The sequence below is a fragment of the Enhydra lutris genome, unplaced genomic scaffold (genome assembly GCF_002288905.1).
Source record: "Enhydra lutris kenyoni isolate GAN:26980312 unplaced genomic scaffold, ASM228890v2 scaffoldscaffold42, whole genome shotgun sequence".
Classification (NCBI taxonomy): Eukaryota; Metazoa; Chordata; class Mammalia; order Carnivora; family Mustelidae; genus Enhydra; species Enhydra lutris.
Window position 1 is genome coordinate 9,730,188 of NW_019154126.1, and position 19,646 is coordinate 9,749,833.

At 42.9% G+C, this 19,646-nt stretch overlaps 1 protein-coding gene and 1 pseudogene across 1 annotated transcript; one reads left to right on the plus strand and one right to left on the minus strand.

The window, feature by feature from the left end:
- The first annotated feature begins 11,170 nt into the window (after window positions 1-11,170).
- LOC111155579 (acyl-CoA binding domain containing 7) lies at window positions 11,171-17,126 on the plus strand. Its single transcript, XM_022515826.1, has 4 exons — window positions 11,171-11,228; window positions 15,994-16,111; window positions 16,266-16,328; window positions 16,415-17,126. The coding sequence occupies exons 1-4, from the start codon at window positions 11,217-11,219 to the stop codon at window positions 16,486-16,488; spliced, it is 267 nt and encodes an 88-aa protein (XP_022371534.1). The 5' UTR covers window positions 11,171-11,216; the 3' UTR covers window positions 16,489-17,126.
- On the minus strand, window positions 13,202-13,671 carry LOC111155507 (annotated as a pseudogene).
- Window positions 17,127-19,646: the final 2,520 nt, after the last annotated feature.

A 19,646-nucleotide genomic window follows, 5' to 3' on the forward strand; every position in this document is an offset into this window, starting at 1 on the left:
CCCCCCCCCCCCCCCCCCGCCTCAAACCAACAAAAAAAGATTGTGAGCTTGCTCCAGGAAGAATCCCAGGCATTCTGCCATGACTCAGTCTGCAGTCAAGCCTTTCCTACATGGCATGTCTAGGTAGAGACATGCAAGGTGGTCAGGGGCCTTGGCAGAGAGCTGTTGTTCTTTTAAAAAGGAGGGATTTAAAAGACCTTACATCAAATGGTCACAAAGTTGTCTGGGATGTTCTTTTTTTTTTTTTTTAAGTAGACTATTTATTAGAGTTTTATTTTATTTTTACAGGCAAAAGCCCAATGTGATGAGCACCTGGATGGCTTAGTTGGTTAAGTGGCTGCCTTCAGCTCAGGCATGATTCCAGAGTCCTGGGACTGAGTCCCGCATTGGGCTCCCTGATCAGTGGGGAGCCTACTTCTTCCTCTCCCTCTGCCTGCTGCTCCCTCTACTTGTGTGCTCTCTCTTACTCTTTCTGTCAAATAAATAAATAAAATCTTAAAAAAAAAAATCTAATGTGATATGATGCTAGGCTTTAGATTTTACATAGGTTCTAAGGAGCCAGCAACAGTACTTTTGGAAATAAAGTGTCTATATGATATAAAATCAGCTGCAGGTAACTTCAAAATATGCCATACGTGTACATAAACATAATTTTAGGATTATTTAAAGTATAAAAATTTATATGAATTAAATTATCTCAGAATTCTTTCTAAAGCAATATGAAAACAAGCGGTTGAGAAGCACTTTTAATGTAGAAATGTACGTATGTCTGTAAGCATGTATTAGGTGAAAAATATAAATAGCATTTTACTTTATTCACCGGTTTTAACTGAGCATCTTTTATATGTCAAGCAATGGGCCAGATGCTACATACATAAGAATGTTTCCTTCCTTCCTTTTTTTGACAGATAACAGGATTTATTGAATTCTAAGTGTTGGGGATAAAGCAGTGAACCGAAATTCTAATGCAGAAGACAGACAATAGAACAGAGAAAGTAAAATATATAGTATATAGGTGATGAAAAGCACTGTGGGAAAAAAAGATTCAATGCAATTCCTATCCTATTTTTGTTAAATTAGAAAAACTCATCCTAAAATTCATACTGGATCTCAAGGAACCCCTGAATAGCCAAAACAATCTTGGAAATGTAGAACAACATTGGAGGACTCACACTTTCTGATGTTAAACACTTACTACAAATCTACAGTAATCAAAACAGTGTGGTATTGGCATAAAGACCAACAGTGGAATAGGGAGCCCAGAAATAAACTCTCACATATATGGTCAATTAGTTCTTGACAAGGAGGCCGAGACAATTTAATGGGAAAAGAAATTTTTTTCAACAAATGGTGTTGGGAGAACTGGATATCCACATGCATATGAATGAAGTTGGACCCTTAATTATATCCCATACAAAGATTAACTCACAGTGGGGCACCTGAATGGCAATCAGTGAAGCGTCCAACTCTATTTCTGCTCAAGTTGTTATCTCAGGGTCATGATCTCAGGGTTGTGAGATCAAGCCCTGCCTCGGGCTCTGCGCTCAGCATGGAATCTTAAGATTCTCTCCCTCTGCCCTTCCCACTTGTTTGCTTACTCTCTCTCTCTCTCTCTCTCCAAAATAAATGAATAAATCTTAAAAAAATTAACTCAAAGTGGATCAAAGATCTAAACTTAAGGGCTAAAACTATGAAACTCTTAAAACATAGGGGAAAATCTTCATGACATTTCACTTGGTAATGATATCTTGGATATGATCATAAAAGCACAGGTAGCAAAAGAAAAAATAGATAAATTAGATCCTCATCAAAATTAAAACTTTTTGGGGTGCCTGGATAGTTCAGTTGGTTGAGTGCCCGGCTCTTGATCTCAACTTAGGTCTTGATCTCACAGTGGTCAGTTCAAGCCCCATGTTGGGCTCCATGCTGGGCTTGGAGCTGAATTAAAAAAAAATTATAAATTTTGTGTGCATCAAAGGACACTATCAAGAGAGTGAAAAGAAAACCCACAGAATAGGAGAAGATATTTACAAATCACATCTGATAAGGGATTAATATTCAGAATATATAAAAACTACAACTCAACAAGAAAAAGCAAAACAAACAAAAACCCCCATGGGGCACCTGGCTGGGTCAGTCTGTAGAGCATGCAACTCTTGATCTTGGGGTTGTGAGTTTGAGCCCCCCGAAAAAACCGGTTCAGGGGTGCCTGGGTGGCTCATCAGTTGGGCGTCTGCCTTCAGCTCAGGTTGTCGTCCCAGGGTCCTGGGATAGAGCCCTTGTCAAGCTCCCTGCTCTGCTTCTCCCTCTTCACAACCCCCCAACCCCTCATGCTCACTCTCTCTCACTCACTCTCTCTCTCAAATAAATAAAATCTCTTTTAAAAAAATTTAAAAATGGGCAAAGGACTTGAAAATACATTTCTCCAAAGAAGAGATGCAAATGTCCAATAAGCACATGAAAAGATTCTCAACATCCTTAATCATTATGGAAATGCAAATCAAAACCATGAAGAGATACTACTTCACATCCATGAGGATGGCTGTTATTAAAACAACAGATGGTTTGCTCCGTTGAGCACTCTTGATTTTGGCTTGGGTGGTGATAACCCCATGTCAGGCTCTGTGCTCAGTGGGGAGTCTGCTTCTCTCCCTCTTCCTCTCCCTCTGCCCTTCCCCCACACTCATGTACGCACATGCACATGTTCTCTTTCTCTAAACAAATTTTAAAAATCTTTAAAAGAAATAAAACAGCAGGAGTGCCAGTGTGACTCAGTACCGACATCTGCTACAACATGGATAAACTTGAAAAACATTATGCTAAGTGAAATAAGCCAGTTGCAAAAGGACAGATATTGTGCAATTACACAAATACCTAAACTACACAAATTCATAGAGCTAGTAGGTAGAATAGAGGTTACTAAGGCTGAGGAGAGAAAGGAATGTGAAATTCTTTAATGAGTACAGACTTTCCATTTAGGAGGATGAAAAAATTTTGGAAATAGTGGTGATGGCTACAAAGCATTACAAATGTACTTAATGCCACTCAATTTTTCCTTTAATTCCTTTTTTTCTTCTTTACTGTTTTTCCTCATTTTCCTTTTGAAATTTTTTCACCCTTTTTATTTAGTTTGTTAGTATTTGGTTTAGTTTATTTGTATGCTTGTCTGGCATTGTGTTTTGATTCCATTATAAAGATCAGTTCACCAGGTGGACTCGAATTTATTTTCTCTTGAGGTGATGTAGGCCAAGCTTCTCACCAGCTTCTCCCAATTTTAAGTTGACCTTGGGATGCCTCGACTCCGAGGTCATTAGTAAAGTCCACCATGCTGCTGGGCCTCTCAGCCATCTCTGCTGAGGAGGAGACCTGTGTGGGCAGCCACTGGCCCTCAAGGTCATCACCAAGGGTAACCTGACCAAGCTGAAGTTAGCTTGGCACATCCTGCCTTAGGAAAGAAGTAGTCGTTAAGATCAGTGACAAGGCGGGACGCCTGGGTGGCTCAGGGGGTTAAGCCTCTGCCTTTGGCTCGGGTCATGATCTCAGGGTCCTGGGATCGAGCCCCGCATCGAGCCCCGCATCGGGCTCTCTGCTCAGCGGGGAGCCTGCTTCCCTCCCTCTCTCTGCCTGCCTCTCTGCCTATTTGTGATCTCTCTCTCTGTGTCAAATAAATAAAATCTTAAAAAAAAAGAAAAAAAAAAGATCAGTGACAAGGTTTAGTAGAACTCCTCCAAACTACAGACTGTCCTGTGAAATAAGAATGAAGAAGCCCTTGAACCATCCCAAAACAGTCATTTTAAAGTGATCCGGACGAGTAAGCCCTCTGCCTTGTCGTGGAGTACTCCAGTGAAAGAGAGGTGCTTGAGTTCCTAGTGGCTCGTGGAGGTCTGTCAGAAAGGCCACAGGCAAATTGTCAGATAATGTCTGTGGGTACAGTCCCTAGAAGTGTGTTGTTCATAGAGTTAAAGACAGAACACCTGCTCTTGGATGCTGACGTGATAATGAAGTTTGAAGACTTCGGCTCCGGTAGGAGTTCACCTTTGGGAACAACTGGATACTTCCTTTGGCAGCACCCCCCCACCCTTATGCTGCCCTGGAACTCTTCCAGGGCCAAATAAGATGGACCTGCATGGAGGTGTGGAGTCTGAGGGCCATGGTGTAGACACGAGTCAGCGGACCCCTTCATGGAATACACCGTATCCCTCTTTACATTCCAGGGAAGGCGAAAAACTGCTCAAGAAATTTCTCCTTCTCAGTCCCAGCAAGAGAGCACTTTGGAGCTCAGGATCCATTGGTGAATACGGGTCATGGGGAGGGACTAAAGCCTTATGTGGAGCCACTCCTTGACTACAGGGAAGCCGGGCTGGGTTGATGGTGTCCGTGTGTCACACAGGGGAGAGATCCAAGACTCACCGATGGACCATAAGGGCAACAAAGTGATGGCCACCTATTGGCTCCCAAGTAACAAGAGAGCCGAGCTGGAGGGCCTAACCCTGCCGGAGCCCAGGGCCTCCACGGCCTTTCCTCTTCTCCACACCCCACCACTGCACCCCAATCTCCCAACAAGACCCCATCTGCACCAGGGATCCACGTGCCACAGCCCAACTAGGCCTCAGGGCTGTGCCCCCAGAGGGGACCTGTGAGGGGCCCCAGCCCAGCACAGACTCCCATGGACTTATGTCCCTCTGGCCCCTTCTTCCACCCACACATCAGAAGCCATGGCACAGAAGGAACCAGGTCCCCCCGCCACGGTGTGTCCAAAGGAAACTCCATCCATCGGGCAACTTCCCACAGGTGAGCCACCCCCTACTTCTTCTGACAACAGCCAGGGGCTGCAGGGAGCCCCTGGGAACTTCTTCAGCCAGTTCAGGTTCAAGTTTGTACTGAGACATCTGTGTTTCAGGTTTGCCGGAGGAATCTGAGAGCAGACATTGACAGGAGACAATCAAACCTCCCAGAATGGGAGCAGAAACTGTGATAAAGGAAACATGTGGGGAGGCCAAGTGGTGCTCTTTACACTTGACAGGGAGGATTAAAAGCATGAACTTCATGGAGCCCTGTTAGAAGGTACAGGAGCCCCGCCCTGTGCTGCCAGCAAACCGTAGCCCGTATGGGCTGAGCAAGAAATTTGTGCTGCTGCTGGGTGTGCGGGGCCTGCCGGCCAAGGGGGTTTTGCGCAGTGCACAGAGGGGGTCCAAACTCTCAACGGAGTTCCATTTAAGTGGAGAGCCAGCTGCACCCCTGCGGCCTTCAAAACCACTGCCTCCCCACGGCCCCTTAACCTTGACTTGGCTGCCAGGAGACTCCCGGGAGACAAAAGGAGAAGAGGCCACCGCGCCCCCTCCCCAGGCAAGACTGCAGAAGCCCCACTGCCTCGTTTGCGTTTGCGCTTGCGCGGGGGGGGCCCCAAAGTTCTGCGGCGCTTGTGGGGGAGGGGAGTTGGTGTTTCCAGAAGGCAGCTTGGCAAGGTAGGGGAGCCCTGAACAGGTAATTCCGGGGAAAAATCTCCTGGGTGACTTTCACTGAGAGCTTCACTGGAGCTACATCTAGTGCCAAAAACAGTTCGGAGTTTATGGTAAGAAAGCGGGGTGTTACCGACATGTGCTCGCGCGCTCAACGCTATGACACTGACTCCAAGTGGAGAGTGGGTGCGATAAAGTAGCTGGGCTTCGCCTGTGCTTGGCTGGGGCCTTAACCGCAGGGGTTGGAAGTGGAGGAGGCAGCAAGGGGAAAATCAGCTGAAGTGTCACTGGCCCTGGTATGACCTTCTGTCGTTTGTGATCCTCTCCATTCAACACAATCAATTCCAGAATACAGTCAAGGGAGGATGCTCTCCCGACTTGTTTTCTGCACTGGCATCATGCTGATACAGAGAAAATAAATACATAAAAGTCTAAGGAAGGAAAGTTACAAAGTAAACATGGATGAAAAACACTCTCAAAATATAGCCCACAATCCAATAATGCATTTAAAAAGAGAGAAACATTTCGTCAAGGTCAGGTTGAGATTAATAAGGAATGCAAAGTTGGTTTAGCAATTGAAAAATGAATTAATGTAAGCCCTTTCTTTAAAAGATCAAAGGAGAAGGGTGCCTGGGTGGCTCAGTTGGTTAAGTGTCTGCCTTTGGCTCAGGTCATGATCCTAATGTCCTGGGATAGAGCCTGAGTTGCTCCCTCTCTCAAATAAACAAAATCTAAAAAATAAAAAAGATTAAAGGAGAAACAATATGATCATCCCAATAGAGGATAAAAAAGCTTTTGACGAAATTCTACATCCATTCACGGAAACAAATTTTGCCAAACTACAAATAGGAAGAAACCTCCTTAACATACTAAAATATATATATCCACTGAAATAAGCCAGTGGTAGTGAACATATCACATTTGATGGTGAAACTCTGAAAGCATTACCTTTAAGGAACCATATACTACTACTCTACTCATTATTATACGTAGGTCCTGGATAGTACAAAAAGGCAAGGAAAAGAAAGATCTGAGGATTGGAAAGAACAAAATGAAGCTGTCATTATTCATAGACTATTGTTAGCTAAATAGGAAGCCTAAAATAATTTACTGAAAAATCATTAAAACTTCAAAGATTTATCAAGGTTGCTGGAATGAATTCCCTTTCTCTGTATTAGTTACAAAAGGACAAACAATGAAATTTTTAAAAACGCTCCATCTAACATAATAAAAAATTATAAAGTTATTTAAAAAGAAATTCACATGGAGCGCCTGGGTGGCTCAGTTGGTTAAGTGTCCAACTCTTGATTTTGGCTCAGGTCGTGATCTCAGGGTCATGAGATCAAGCCCCACATTGGGCTCTATGCTCAACGGGGAGTCTGCTTGAGATTCTCTCCCTCTGCCCCTCCCCCCTCTCTAAACTAAATAAGTAAGCCTTTAAAAAAATGGAAAAAATTAGTCCACATAAGATGTACAAGATCTTCAATGGAGAAAATTAGAAAACTGTCTGAAAACATTAAATAAGGAAATTGATTGAAAAAGATACATGAATCATGAATAGTGAATCTCTGTGTCACAAAGATATCAGCCTCTCCACCCACACACAACCGATATAGCTTTGCAACGCAATGCCAAGAAAAATTCAAGAATTCTCTTTTGTGGAACTTGACTCATGAATGTTAAGATTTATAGGGAAGAGCAAAATGCCAAAACAACCCTTCATGAAGATGAACAAAATAGATAGGATTTAATGATTAAGACAGTTTGACATAGGTGGAGGGGTAAACAAAGGGAGAGTCCCCCCAAAATGATTATTAATTGCCGCTTGTGGGGACACCTGGATGGCTCAGTTGTTATGTATCTGCCTTAGGCTCAGGTCATGATCCAGGGTCCTGGGATGGAAGCCCGAATTGGGCCCCCTGCTCAGCGGGGAGTCGGCTTCTCTCTCTCCCTCTGCTGCTCCCCCTGCTTGTGCTCTCTCTCTCTCTCTCTCTGTCCCTCTCTCTGACAAATAAATAAATAAAATCTTAAACAAACAAAAATTGCCCCTCATGTTTTCTGAAACCCACTCTAATCAGCCTTCGCCCCCCACCATTGTACTGAAACTTCTGTCAGTGTCATCCGTGATCTTGACAAAGACGAAAATCCAATCAATAATTCTCAGTCCACGTCTAACCTGTCATGCTTTCTCATTTGATATACTTCTGCATACTATATTCTTTTGGTTTTTCTCCCACCCAAAGACCACTTCTTCTCTGTCTCATACGCTCATTCTTCCTCTTCTTTCCAAGCTCTTTGAAGTGTTGCAATGTTGCAAACTCCCATGGCTCAGTCTTCAGTCCTCTTCTCTTTCTTCCTCTTTATCCATTCAGTTTCTAGGGTCATCCAGTCTGAAGGATCTAAATACTATCTCTGTGTTCGTGAGTCCCACCTCTAGATGCCCAGCCCAGATTAGACTTGATATCCATCTGCCTATTTGACATCTGCACTTAGATGTCTGATGTCTCAACAGTAACATGTCCAAAACAAAACTTCTGATCTTTGCTCCTCACCAAACCTCCTCCACCAGTGGGCCTTCCAGTTACTCAGGCCCACAATCTTGGAATTATCCTGACTTGTCTCTTTCCCTCACACCCATGTAGAATCTACTGGGGACTATCGTTGACTCTAACTTCAAAATATATCCAGGATCTGAAATACTTCTCACTAGCTACCCTCCCCCACTACCACCTGAGTGTGAGACACCCATGAGTTCTCTGGATTCTAATTATAGTAAGGATTTTGCTGCCAGCCTTGTTCCCCTATAGTCTATTTTCAACACAGCAACAAGAGTGATTTTTTAAAAAGATTTATTTATTTACTTATTTGAGAGAGAGAGAGTGCGGTGAGGGGTGGAGGGCAGAAGGAGAGGGGCAGAGAGTCTCAAGCAGGGTTGGCACTGAGCCTGATGTGGGGCTCAGTCCCACCGCTGGAGATCACGACCTGAGCTGAAACCAAGAGTTGGTCACTTAACCCACTGTGCCACCCAGGCATTCCCCAGAATGATCCTTTTAAAAACTAAGTCATATCGTGTCAGATCTTACTCAAAACTCTTCAACGGTTCTGTTTCACTCCCACTTAACACCAAATGCCTTTGTGTGAGGCCATATACAATCTGGTCTCCATCTTCTGTTCTCTGACCTCTTCTATTCTGCTCTGGCCACTCTGGCCCCTTACTGTTCCTCACATCTGCTGTGGAAGCTCATTCTTAGGGCCTTTGTAGAGGAGGCTGCCTTTGAAAGGGAAGTTCTTAGGGTCAGCTCTTTTACCCTCCTTCAAGCTTTTAATCAAATGTCATCTTCTCAAAGACACCTATCTGACTACCCTATTTACCATTGCATGTCACCTCTTCCATCCCACAGATCCAAGACGTCCTGTCTCTTTTGCTCTGCTCTTTTTTTAAAACAGCACTTATTACAGCGTATCTTTTAATAGACGATATAATTTGCTTATTATATGTGTTATTGTCTGTAATCCCCAACCAGAATGTAATGCGAGGAGAAGGATCTTGTTTGTTCTGTTCCCTAATGTTTTTCAAGAATGAGCAGTGCCTTGCTCATATTAGGCACTCAATAACTATTTCAGTGAATGAAAGAATGAATAAGGACGATAGGATGGGATGAAATCAGGAGAGTTACAAAGGTAAAGGTAATGCTCTATGTCTTAAACTGGTGGTAGGTTCATAAACATGCCCTTTATTGTTAGAATTTTACATATATATGGATGTATGTATATTGGATTATAATCAATATTAAATAAATAGTAAAAAGGAAAAAAAAAGGAACCTGATTGTCCAAATTGACTCACTCCCTAAGGAAAGCTAAGTTTTTACTGTACCTAGTATATTATCACTGGGCAGAAGACATCAATATTTCCATTGTCTTTTCTTTCTTTTTGTTCTGTGGAACAAGACATCATGACTCTAGCTTCTGTTCAGAGGAGGGCATCTCAAGAGAAGAACATGCTTTGAAAGAGTTCTGAGAAGAACATTCTAGACTTAGAAAATAAAACAGAGCACAGTGTGACTTCCCTGTTCCCTTTTCCTGATTTCTTATAATGACTACAAGGCCCAGATGTCTCAGCTCTAGACACACATGGATACTGGAGTTCACCCCCAGTATTTCCCTACTGAAACACTACTAGGGCTTCCTCAGCAGAGAAAGCACTCGCTGTTCTGAAGTTGCCATTCGCCTTTGTACCCCCACAGTGTCTGTCCCATCACCTGCAAGTTTAAAGATGAAAAACCAAAAAATCCTGGCCAGTACGTTTTGCTAACATTTGCTTTCTGTCTTTTACTTGGAAATTCATTGATTACACCATGAAAGTATTTTGGAGGAGAAAATTTAAAAACCAAAGGATTTACATGAAAAGGTAAAGCAAATATATATTTTTTTAAGATTTTGTTTATTTATCTGAGAGAAAGAGAGAGAGAACACAAGCAGGGGGTACCGGGAGAAGCAGACTCCCCACTGAGCAGGGACCCTGTACGTGGGACTCCATCCCAGGACTCTGGGATCATGACCTGAACTGAAGGCAGATACTTAGCCAACTGAGCCACACAGGCGCCCCAAGCAAATATTTTTAAAATGTAGTTCTATGCAAAAACAAGCTAAAATGTTTGGGAGCCTTTCTTCTCCACCACTTGCGTTGTTATATGTTAGACGTTTCCGATCAGTAACTCTCTAAACCCTGAATTTGTCAGGTCTTCCAGTCATTTCGCTCCAAGAAGATTTTTTTCTTGAAAGAGTCGGAAATGAACTCCTTTGATTAGAAAATGCTGTTCCAGTTCTTTGAGAACTTAATCAAGTGTGCACCACAACCCCCTTCCGTGTTTCAGCAGACTGGCAGGGACACTGGATTTGTTGCCCGGGAGAATGGGGTCAGATTGAATAGTGCGCACTTCTGTGTCTTTACAATAACCGAGAACCAGTCAGGGTGGTTGCAGCGCGTGTTCAGGGTGTGTTTTTGCTTTTTAAAGAGAAGATGCCTTTTTCACTCCTGATGAAGTGTACCTAGAAGTATGAGAGGAGACTTGAGAGGTCTCAAAAACCTGCCATCCACGTTTCTAGGAATTAAGGAGAGGGCAGAGGGATATAAATACAAAAAGGAATCCCCACTGAGATCCGTGCCCTAGGGAGATTTCTGTGGATTTCTTGCAAACGACCTCTTGAGAAAGAACTGGGGAACGAGCCAAGAGCGGAGAGGAACTCATTTAAATTCCCTGCTCCTGGGGCGCCTGGGTGGCTCAGTGGTTGGGGCCTCTGCCTTCGGCTCGGGTCATGGTCTCGGGGTCTTGGGATGGAGTCCTGCATGGGGCTCTCCGCGGGGAGCCTGCCTCCTCCTGTCTCTCTCTGCCTGCCTCTCTGCCTACTTGTGATCACTCTGTTAAAAAAAAAAAAAAAAAAAAAAAAGGATCTTAAAAAAAAAAAAAAGAAAAAAAAAATTCCCTGCTCCTCGCTTTTCCAGTTGCAGCGGCGCTGGCTGCAGACAACCCTCTGCGCGGCTTGGGACGCGCGGGCGGGCGCTGGGGTCAGAGCAGGTGCCACTCACCGCTTATCCCCGCCCCCCAGTACTGGTGGCCAATGGGAGCTGGCGGGGCCAACAGCTCAGCCAGTGGGAGACGGCGGGCGGAGGCGCGCTTCCATTTAAGGACGCCCGCCGCACGGGCACGCGGGACCGGCGCCTCAGGAGTGTGGTAGTAGCTGAGTAGGTGTCACCATGTCTTTGCAGGTGAGTCGAAGGGTGCGGAAGCCCCACGAGCGGGCTTCGTCCTCAGAGGGAAGAGCTCGAGTGGGCATGGGGCAGGCGTGACGCCCATGGGTGGCGGGCGAGTCAGAACTGGACTTGGGACAGCTGTCGCCCGCAGTCCTCGCGCCCCGAGTTCCTCCCCCCGCCCCACCACCGCCGGGAGTTGTACGGAGTGACCCCGGGCACACTCCCACCCCCATCGCGAGCGCCCGCTCATTGCATTGGAGACCACACCTGTGCCATCTGTTGACGGCGACCTGGGGCTCCCCATGGCAACACTTGCGAACCCCAGGGATCCGTTACTCGCAAAGTAAGAGCTGCCCCCGGGAGGGCGGAGGCCGGCTTGTTCCCGGAGGACAAGGCGGCCCTGCTCCGCCTGCCCCTTCCGTCTGCGAAAGGGAGGCGAGGGCGGCTGGGGCCCCACCCGCGCGCCCTCGCTCCTTGGTGAGACAAGTGTTTTTCTGAACAGCAGAGATTTGTAAAACTACAAAATAGTAGTTTTGCCGATATACGAAAAAATACATGTTCAGGGTGGGAAATTTGGGGAAAGAGCAAATATAAAATAAGTGAAAACTATTAGGAATTCCTTCACGCAGATGATAACCACTGCTAGCCTGAGGGATTACTTTCTTGTACTGTGAAAAATGTGTGTGTGTGTGTGTGTGTGCTTGTATGTACTTGCACGTGTACGCGTATGTACACACATGTGTATATGTGTGTATAATACACACACACTGATTCAATTATACTCAAGTATATACAGTTTTATTCCTGTACCTGTGACTATATTAGGAACATTTTTCATCATTAAATAATCTAAAATAAAATTTGAAAAAAAAATCTGGATACAATTTCACTGAATAAGGATTCCTTTTTTTTTTTTTTTTTTTTAAGATTTAAGTTTATTTTAGAGGGTGAAGGGGGAGGGACAGAGAGAGAGAATCCTCAAGTAGGCTCTACACCCAGCATGGAGCCCCAGATGGGGCTGGGTTCCAGGACCCTGAGATCACTACCTGAGCCAAAATCAGAAGTTGGAGTCTTTACCCACTCAGTCACCCAGGGACAACCCCCACCCCACCTTTAAGGATTCTTCAAGAAGTATTTTATGGTGACTAAAGGCACATAGTCCAGAGTCCGCCAGGTTCAAATCCAAACCTTCCCCCTTCTTAGACTGTGATGTGGTTGCCTGGGTGGCTCAGTCAGTTGAGCATCTGACTCTTGGTTTCTGCTCTTGTTGTAGGTTCTCCAGGTTGTGGGATCCAGCCCCTCGTTGGGCTCCACGCTCCACAGGGTGTCTGCTTGGTATTCTCTCCCTCTCTGCTCCCCCCCAAATAAATCAGTAAATCTTTAAAAAATAAATAAATAAAAAGAAACATGTAATGAAATTTCTCTTGATAGGTTTGTTTTCTCTACCTTTTGACCATATTCACCCACTTCCCTCACCCTTCACCTCCCCCTTGCAACTGCCAATCTGTCCTATGTTTTTATAAGTTTAGTTATTTAAGATTCCACATGTAAGCGAGGTCCTACAGTATTTGTCTCTGTGACTCACGCATCTCACGTAATACTCCCAATGTCCATCCATGTTGCTGCAAATGGCAGGATCTCCTTCATTTTTACGACTGAACAATATTCCATTATGTGTGTGTGTGTGTGTGTGTGTGTCCATCCATCCATCATCAGACACTTAGGTTGTAATGTCCATTCCTTAACTGTTGTAAACAATGATGCAGTGAACACAGGGTTGGGGGGTGGCAGCATCACTGTGACATAGGGATTTTGCTTTTTTTGGGTGTATACCCAGAGGTGGGATTGCTGAATCACATGGCATTTGTATGTCTTTATTTATTTATTTTAATTTATAAATGATTTATTGGATTTTTTTCAGAAAAACTAATTCTTTACACTGAATAAGCTCTATACATACAAGTTTTCATTTTTCATTTAACTTGGATTTACTTCTTAGAAGTTTTCATGTTTCTGACCAGCCACTGTCTTTAAACCTCTTGGCGTTTTGTTTTTTTCTGGGCTCCCCAAGGATTACTCAAAAACTGGGTGGCAGCCCTTTTCCCTGGTAACCTCTTATTTTCAAGGCACAGGACCTTATTTATAGTAGTTTTGTTGGTTCTGGGACCATGTAAAAAATTCTCTCTAAAGCCTTTTGCTGCTTAGTGCCTTGAATCTCTCAGATCTTGATCTTCTAGCCTTAGAGCCAAGTAAGTGGCTTTTAATCTGGCCCATAGACTGTACTTTTTGTACTTTTTTCAGCTTTCTTGGAATCACTTCCTTTTTCACATCCTTCGTTTTTCTTCTGCAAATGAATTTCTTTCAACTTTTCTGATGATGTCCTTATGTTAGTCTGTCCAGCTGTAGTTAACGTCTCAAGAGTCTAATCTGGAAGTTTTTTGTTGGATGAACAGCTCATCTTCTTCAGGAGGGCTTTATCTCCAACCTGTTCCTCCCCTTTGTGCTTCTTCCTGGGTGCTGATCAGTCAGCTCCTCCCCAACAGGCTTTACTAGGCTGCTGGACCAACAGGTGGTGCTCTGCCTTCTCCTCCCTGTACCCCCCCCAACCCCGCCCAGGCAAGGCCCACCCAGGCAAGTTTTCCTCCTTCTCCTTCCCACAGGTGGCGCTGTGCCCCTTTCCCCTCCCCCAGGTGGTGTTCCCCTTGCCTCCTCCCCCTACCTCCTCCCTCCCCTCCCCGTGGTTCTCTGCCTTCCTCCCCCGCACCGCCCCCAGGCATGCTGGCCCTCCTCCACCATCACTAATGCAGGGGTGTGGGATGTACAAGGCTGGAGCTGCACCATGACCCATGTAGCATCAGACCACCTCCATTTGTATGTCTTTGGAAAGATGTCTATTTCGTTCCTTTGCCCATTTTTAATTGAATTTTTCTTTTTGCTATTGAGTGGTGTAAGCTCTTTATATATTTAGGATATTAACCACTTCTTTTTAAAGATAAATGATTTGCAAATATTTTCTCCCATTCCAAAAGGTTGCCTTTTCATTTTGTTGATGATTTTCTTTACTGTACAGAAGGTTTCTAGTTTAATGGAGTCTCACGTCTTTATTTTTGTTTTTGTTTTGTTGCCTTTGCTCTTGATGTCAGATCCAAACAATCATTGCTCAGACCAGTGTCCAGGAGTTTACTCCCTCTGTTTTCTTTCTTTCTTTTTTTTTTTTTAACCCCCTCTGTTTTCTATTGAAGAGTTTTGTGGACTTAGGTCTTTTTTTTTAAGATTTATTTATTTATTTGACAGACAGAAATCACAAGGAGGCAGAGAGGCAGGCAGAGAGAGAGGAGGAAGCAGGCTCCCTGCTGAGCAGAGAGCCTGATGCGGGGCTCCATCCCAGGACCCTGGGATCATGACCTGAGCCGAAGGCAGAGGCTTTAACCCACTGAGCCACCCAGGCGCCCCTGTGGACTTAGGTCTTACATTCAAGTAAGATCTAAACAAAAGGTCTTACTTGACCTGACATTAAATCATTTGAGTTGGTTTTTATGCACAGTGTCAGACAGTGGTCCAGTTTCAGTCTTTTGTATGTGACTGTCAGGTCACACACCATTTGTTGAAGAGACTCACCTTTCCACGTTCTATGTTCTTGGCTCCTTTGTCATAAATTAATGGACCATATATGCATGCTTTTATTTCTGGGCTCTCTATTCTGTTTCATTGATCCATTTGTTTTTTAGGCCAACACCATACCCTTTTGATTACTATAGCTCTGTAATATAACTGGAAACCAGGACACGTCATGACTCCAGCTTTGTTATCTTTTCTCAAGATTGTTTTGTTTGGGGGTGCCTGGGTGGCTCAGTGGGTTAAGCTTCTGCCTTCTGCTCAGGTCATGATCTTAGGGTCCTGGGATCAAGTCCCGCATTGGGCTCTCTGCTCAGTGGGGAGCCTGCTTCCCCTTCTCTCTCTGCCTGCCTCTCTGCATATTTGTGATCTCTCTCTCTCTCTGTCAAATAAATAAATAAAATAAAATCTTTAAAAAAAAAGATTGTTTTGTTTGTTCAGGGTCTTTTGTGGTTCTCTATGAACTTTAAGGTTGTTTTCTTGACTTCTGTAAAATATGCCATTGGAATGTTGATACGGATTGATTGCCATGAATCTGTATATTGCTTTTGGTAGTATTGACATTTAAACAATAATATTTCTTCCAGTCCATGAGCATAGAGTATTTTTCATTTATTTATGTCTTCTTTAGTTTTTCAAATTTTCTGAAAAATTTTTAAAATTTAAATTTTATTAAAATTTAATTTAATTTAATTTAAATTATTAAATAAAATTTAAAATTTTTAAATTTTAAAAATTAAAAATTTTTTTTTTTAATTAAGAATTTTCAGTATTAGGGCACCTGGGTGGCTCAGTCAGTTAAGCATCCAGCTCTTGATCTCAGCCCAGGTGTTGATCTCAGGGTTGTGGGCTCAAGCCCTGCACTGGGCTCCATGCTGGGCATGGAGCCTACTTTAAAAAAAAAAAAAAAGGAATTTTCACTAGTAACGGTTTTATGTGGTTCTCCATATCTTGTCTGAATATCAGGTAAGTACCAGGAGAGGTATCCATACATTAAAATAAATTAGGATAATTCTGGAAGGACTAGACCAGTAATAGCTCTGTTTGAAACCTTCCTCTTTCTTTTTAAGTTCCTACTGTCTGGTGGTAAAATACCCGCAAAATAGATAAGCCTGCTGAAAGTTAGTAAAGGCATCATTGGCCTTTTCTTCCTTTTGTGTTCTAGGCTGATTTTGATAGGATCACAAAAGATGTGAGGAAGCTGAAAACAAGACCAGATGATGAAGAACTGAAAGAACTCTATGGGCTCTACAAACAATCTATAGTTGGAGACATTAATATTGGTATTGTATGTGTGTGTGTGTGTATGTTGTGTATATATGTTAGCAATATTTTTAAAATCATATTTTAAAAAATAATACATTTCATTTGAGCAATGTTTATAGAAGCAGCGAGTAAAAAGTAAACTTGAAAATATATCTATTCTTCTTTCAGCAGAATGTCCAGGAATGTTAGATTTAAAAGGCAAGGCTAAATGGGAAGCATGGAACCTCCAAAAAGGTTGTTAATTCTTAAATAAGTGAAGTAAACTTTCTTAATTTCCCAGTACTTCAGCCCGTGAGATAATCTGTTTTGTGTCTTTCTAGGGCAATCAAAGGAAGATGCCATGAGTGCCTATATATCTAAAGCAAAAGAGCTGATAGAAAAATATGGAATTTAAAATTCAGCTGTGAGAAGGTTTTTCTTTTGAGGTCTTCATAATGCTATCATGTCCTATATCTAGGGAAGAAATGCACTGTTAACTCTACATGTCACGAATATGTTTGCTCTTAACATGAATTGTAATCCTTAATTAGAGGTATGCTGAAACTATTTAATGAAGTTTTACTTGCTAAAAGCAGATGATTTTAAAAGTTATTTTAAAAGAAAAGTATTGCTCTGGTTGTATGTCACAAAAACATTAACAATATTTTTTGGCTTATCTGTTTTCCTACACTGAGTTATTATTATTGGTATGTGATCAAAACAGTTTACTAAGAACCAATAACAAGGTTCTTCCTTTGTTGTACGTGTAGCTCTGGGATTCTCACTGACTTGGGGACTTGGAAATCATAAACATACCTGGTTTCATTCCATACTCTGTAATTCTTTACTAGGTGACCAGAAACAAATTACTTCAGCTTGCTAAACCTCATCTATAGAGGGAAAAATCAGTCTCACAGGGTTGTAAGAATTGCATGATTCTTGAGGTAACTGAGAATTGATAATTGAGGTAACTCTAATGATCCTACCTTCAATTTAAAGCATACATTATATAAAACCTAACAACAAATAAACTAAAATTTAAAAAAAATAAACTTATGAGTCCATGACTATTCAAAGAAAGAAAAAAGCCATCCACCCATTATTTTTCTTTAAATTTTTACATTTAAGACAGAAAAATCAGGGGTGCCTGGGTGGCTCAGTGGGTTAAGCCTCTGCCTTTGGCTCGGGTCGTGGTCTCAGGGTTCTGGGATCGAGCCCCACATTGGGCTCTCTGCTCAGCGGGGAGCCTGCTTCCTCCTCTCTCTCTGCCTCTCTCTCTGCCTCTCTCTCTGCCTCTCTGACTGCCTCTCTGCCTGCCTCTCTGCCTACTTGTGATCTCTGTCAAATAAATAAATAAAATCTTTAAAAAAAAAGACAGAAAAATCAAATGTAGTATCTAGTGACAATAAAACGTTCAACTACTGTGCCTCTTACATTCAGTCTTATCGGAGTGAAAATGCAGAGTCTGGAATATCATAATGGCCTAGTCCTCAGTCTTTCTTGCTGCACACAGGTTCCCTGAAAGAACATAGTCTTGTTTTAGCACGTCTAAAATCTGTTTGAGATCGCATAGGGTAAATATCCTAAAAAACAGTGTACTTCTATTCCCTGGATAAGGGTTTGGGTTTGGTATGCTATGACCAATGAGGGATAGATTGATTTCATGTGACTTAAAAAAAAATATCTAGATTGACTAGATGAATTTCCAGGGAATTATTCTGTGTGAAAAAAGCCAGTCCCAAAACGTTGCTCAGGGTAATTTATGTAACTTTTCTTGAAATGGCAAAGTTACAGACATAGAGAACAGAATAGTGATTACCACAGAGGACAGAATAGGGAGGTAGGAGTGACTTGAAAGCGCAGTAGGAGGGATCCTGTGTGGATGGGATGTTCTGTCCCTTGACTGTGTCACTGGGAACATCTGGCTGTAACATTACAATGGGGTTTTACACAAATTACCATTGGGGGAAACTGGGTAGTTCTATATTATTTCTCACAACAAAATGTGAATCTACAGTTATCTCCAAATAAAAAGTTTCATGAAAAACAAATCTAGCTTGATTCCTATTCTGGAAAATTTTAGAAAGTAAAGATGGTTCTCATCTCTACTAAGTCTTACCTGAAGATTATCCGGAGTCTGCCATGATGAAGTCAACATCCAAATGCAAGAAAAGGGAGACATCAGCAATGACAGGGCTGCTCCTTCCAATGGAGGGCTTGGAAACTCTCAGAACTCTTCCCACATGGACCTCACCTCTACCAAGTGGAGAGGCAGGTGAGAAGGCCCAGGCCAAAAGCCTGGCCTTGGCTACATCATGTGATTCCCATTGTGGACCATATTAACTAAAAACTTTTCAATTGAATAATCAAAATCAAATTATTTTTGTGCCAATCCTTCCATAAGGGAGTGCTGGAAATGGTGTCACACCAAAGGGTAAGCCACAGTGGGTACTAAACATGTATCATAATTTACTTCAGCCTATTTATAGCCCAAGTCGATTGCATGAATCCTAACCCCTTCCACAATGAATTCTTCATATGACTTGCCCTTTTTTAGAAAGGAATGATAAATTCTGCAAAACATGTCCCTTATGCATTTTGCTCAATCTTATTTATTAAGATTCTATGAATATGATTTTAAAATCTTAACACAAACATGAATCCATATTATGTGACCATAAACAAATGGATGTTTTAAAATTTAACAATATATATTGCTGTGTTAAGTACTTTAAGCCTTGAGGAAGAGACATCAGTGATAGCAAGTAGTGGAATTTACTGTGAAGATCCACAAGACATAGGAAATCCGCGTATCTGATTGAACAGCCAGGATGAGTTTGGAACTCACCAGAGACTGCAGGAGCCAGGCAGCTCCAAGGGGGCAGTGCCCCTTCATTCCTATCGACTAGTGACTGTGAATCCCATTTGTAGTGTTTCACCTTATATGGCAAATATGTTTTGCCTTATATGGACTCAGCAAATTTTCCCAATTTCTGCTTTTTTCCCTTTGAGCTCCTGTTTTTCCCAGCTGTTCTGCTTTCTCCTTATGTCAGCCCCAAACTGTCACAGAGCAAGACTGAGACATCCTGTTGGGCATGGCCTTTGTGCTTGGCCTTCCTTATGCCAGGGACCAGACACCAGACTGGTTGTCCTCGGCAGGACTCCCAGTGGCCCTAGTCAGTCACTGCTGGGGCAGCAGCTGCGTCCACAGAGCCAGCAGGCACTCAGAGCAGGAGGAGCCCTTAAGGAGGGGGCCCAGGTTTACGAGCATTCTGAGGACTTGCCTACTCAGGAGAGGCATCAGTGATCACTCAGGACTATCTTATTTTAATAACAGTAGGTTACATTTTCTCATTAAATGGGATGTGTCCCCCACCAAAATGGATATCCCTACATTTCACAAGATTGGACCAAGCTTTTACCATCGTGTGCTGATGGAACAATTTGTTTTCTAGCATTTTCCCTCTCATTTCACTGTTGAAATAATTGAAGGGGGAAAATGGATAATTTACCTCCTACAGATAAGACTCAAATGAGATTCTGATAGGAAAATAAAGGACCCTGCCAGAAGTA

Bases quoted from the DNA above. Each gene is read 5' to 3' on its own strand.
- LOC111155579 (XM_022515826.1), top strand. The intron at 16,112-16,265 runs GTATTGTATGTG...TTCTTTCAGCAG, and splicing joins AGTTGGAGACATTAATATTG to AATGTCCAGGAATGTTAGAT. The intron at 16,329-16,414 runs GTTGTTAATTCT...GTGTCTTTCTAG, and splicing joins AGCATGGAACCTCCAAAAAG to GGCAATCAAAGGAAGATGCC.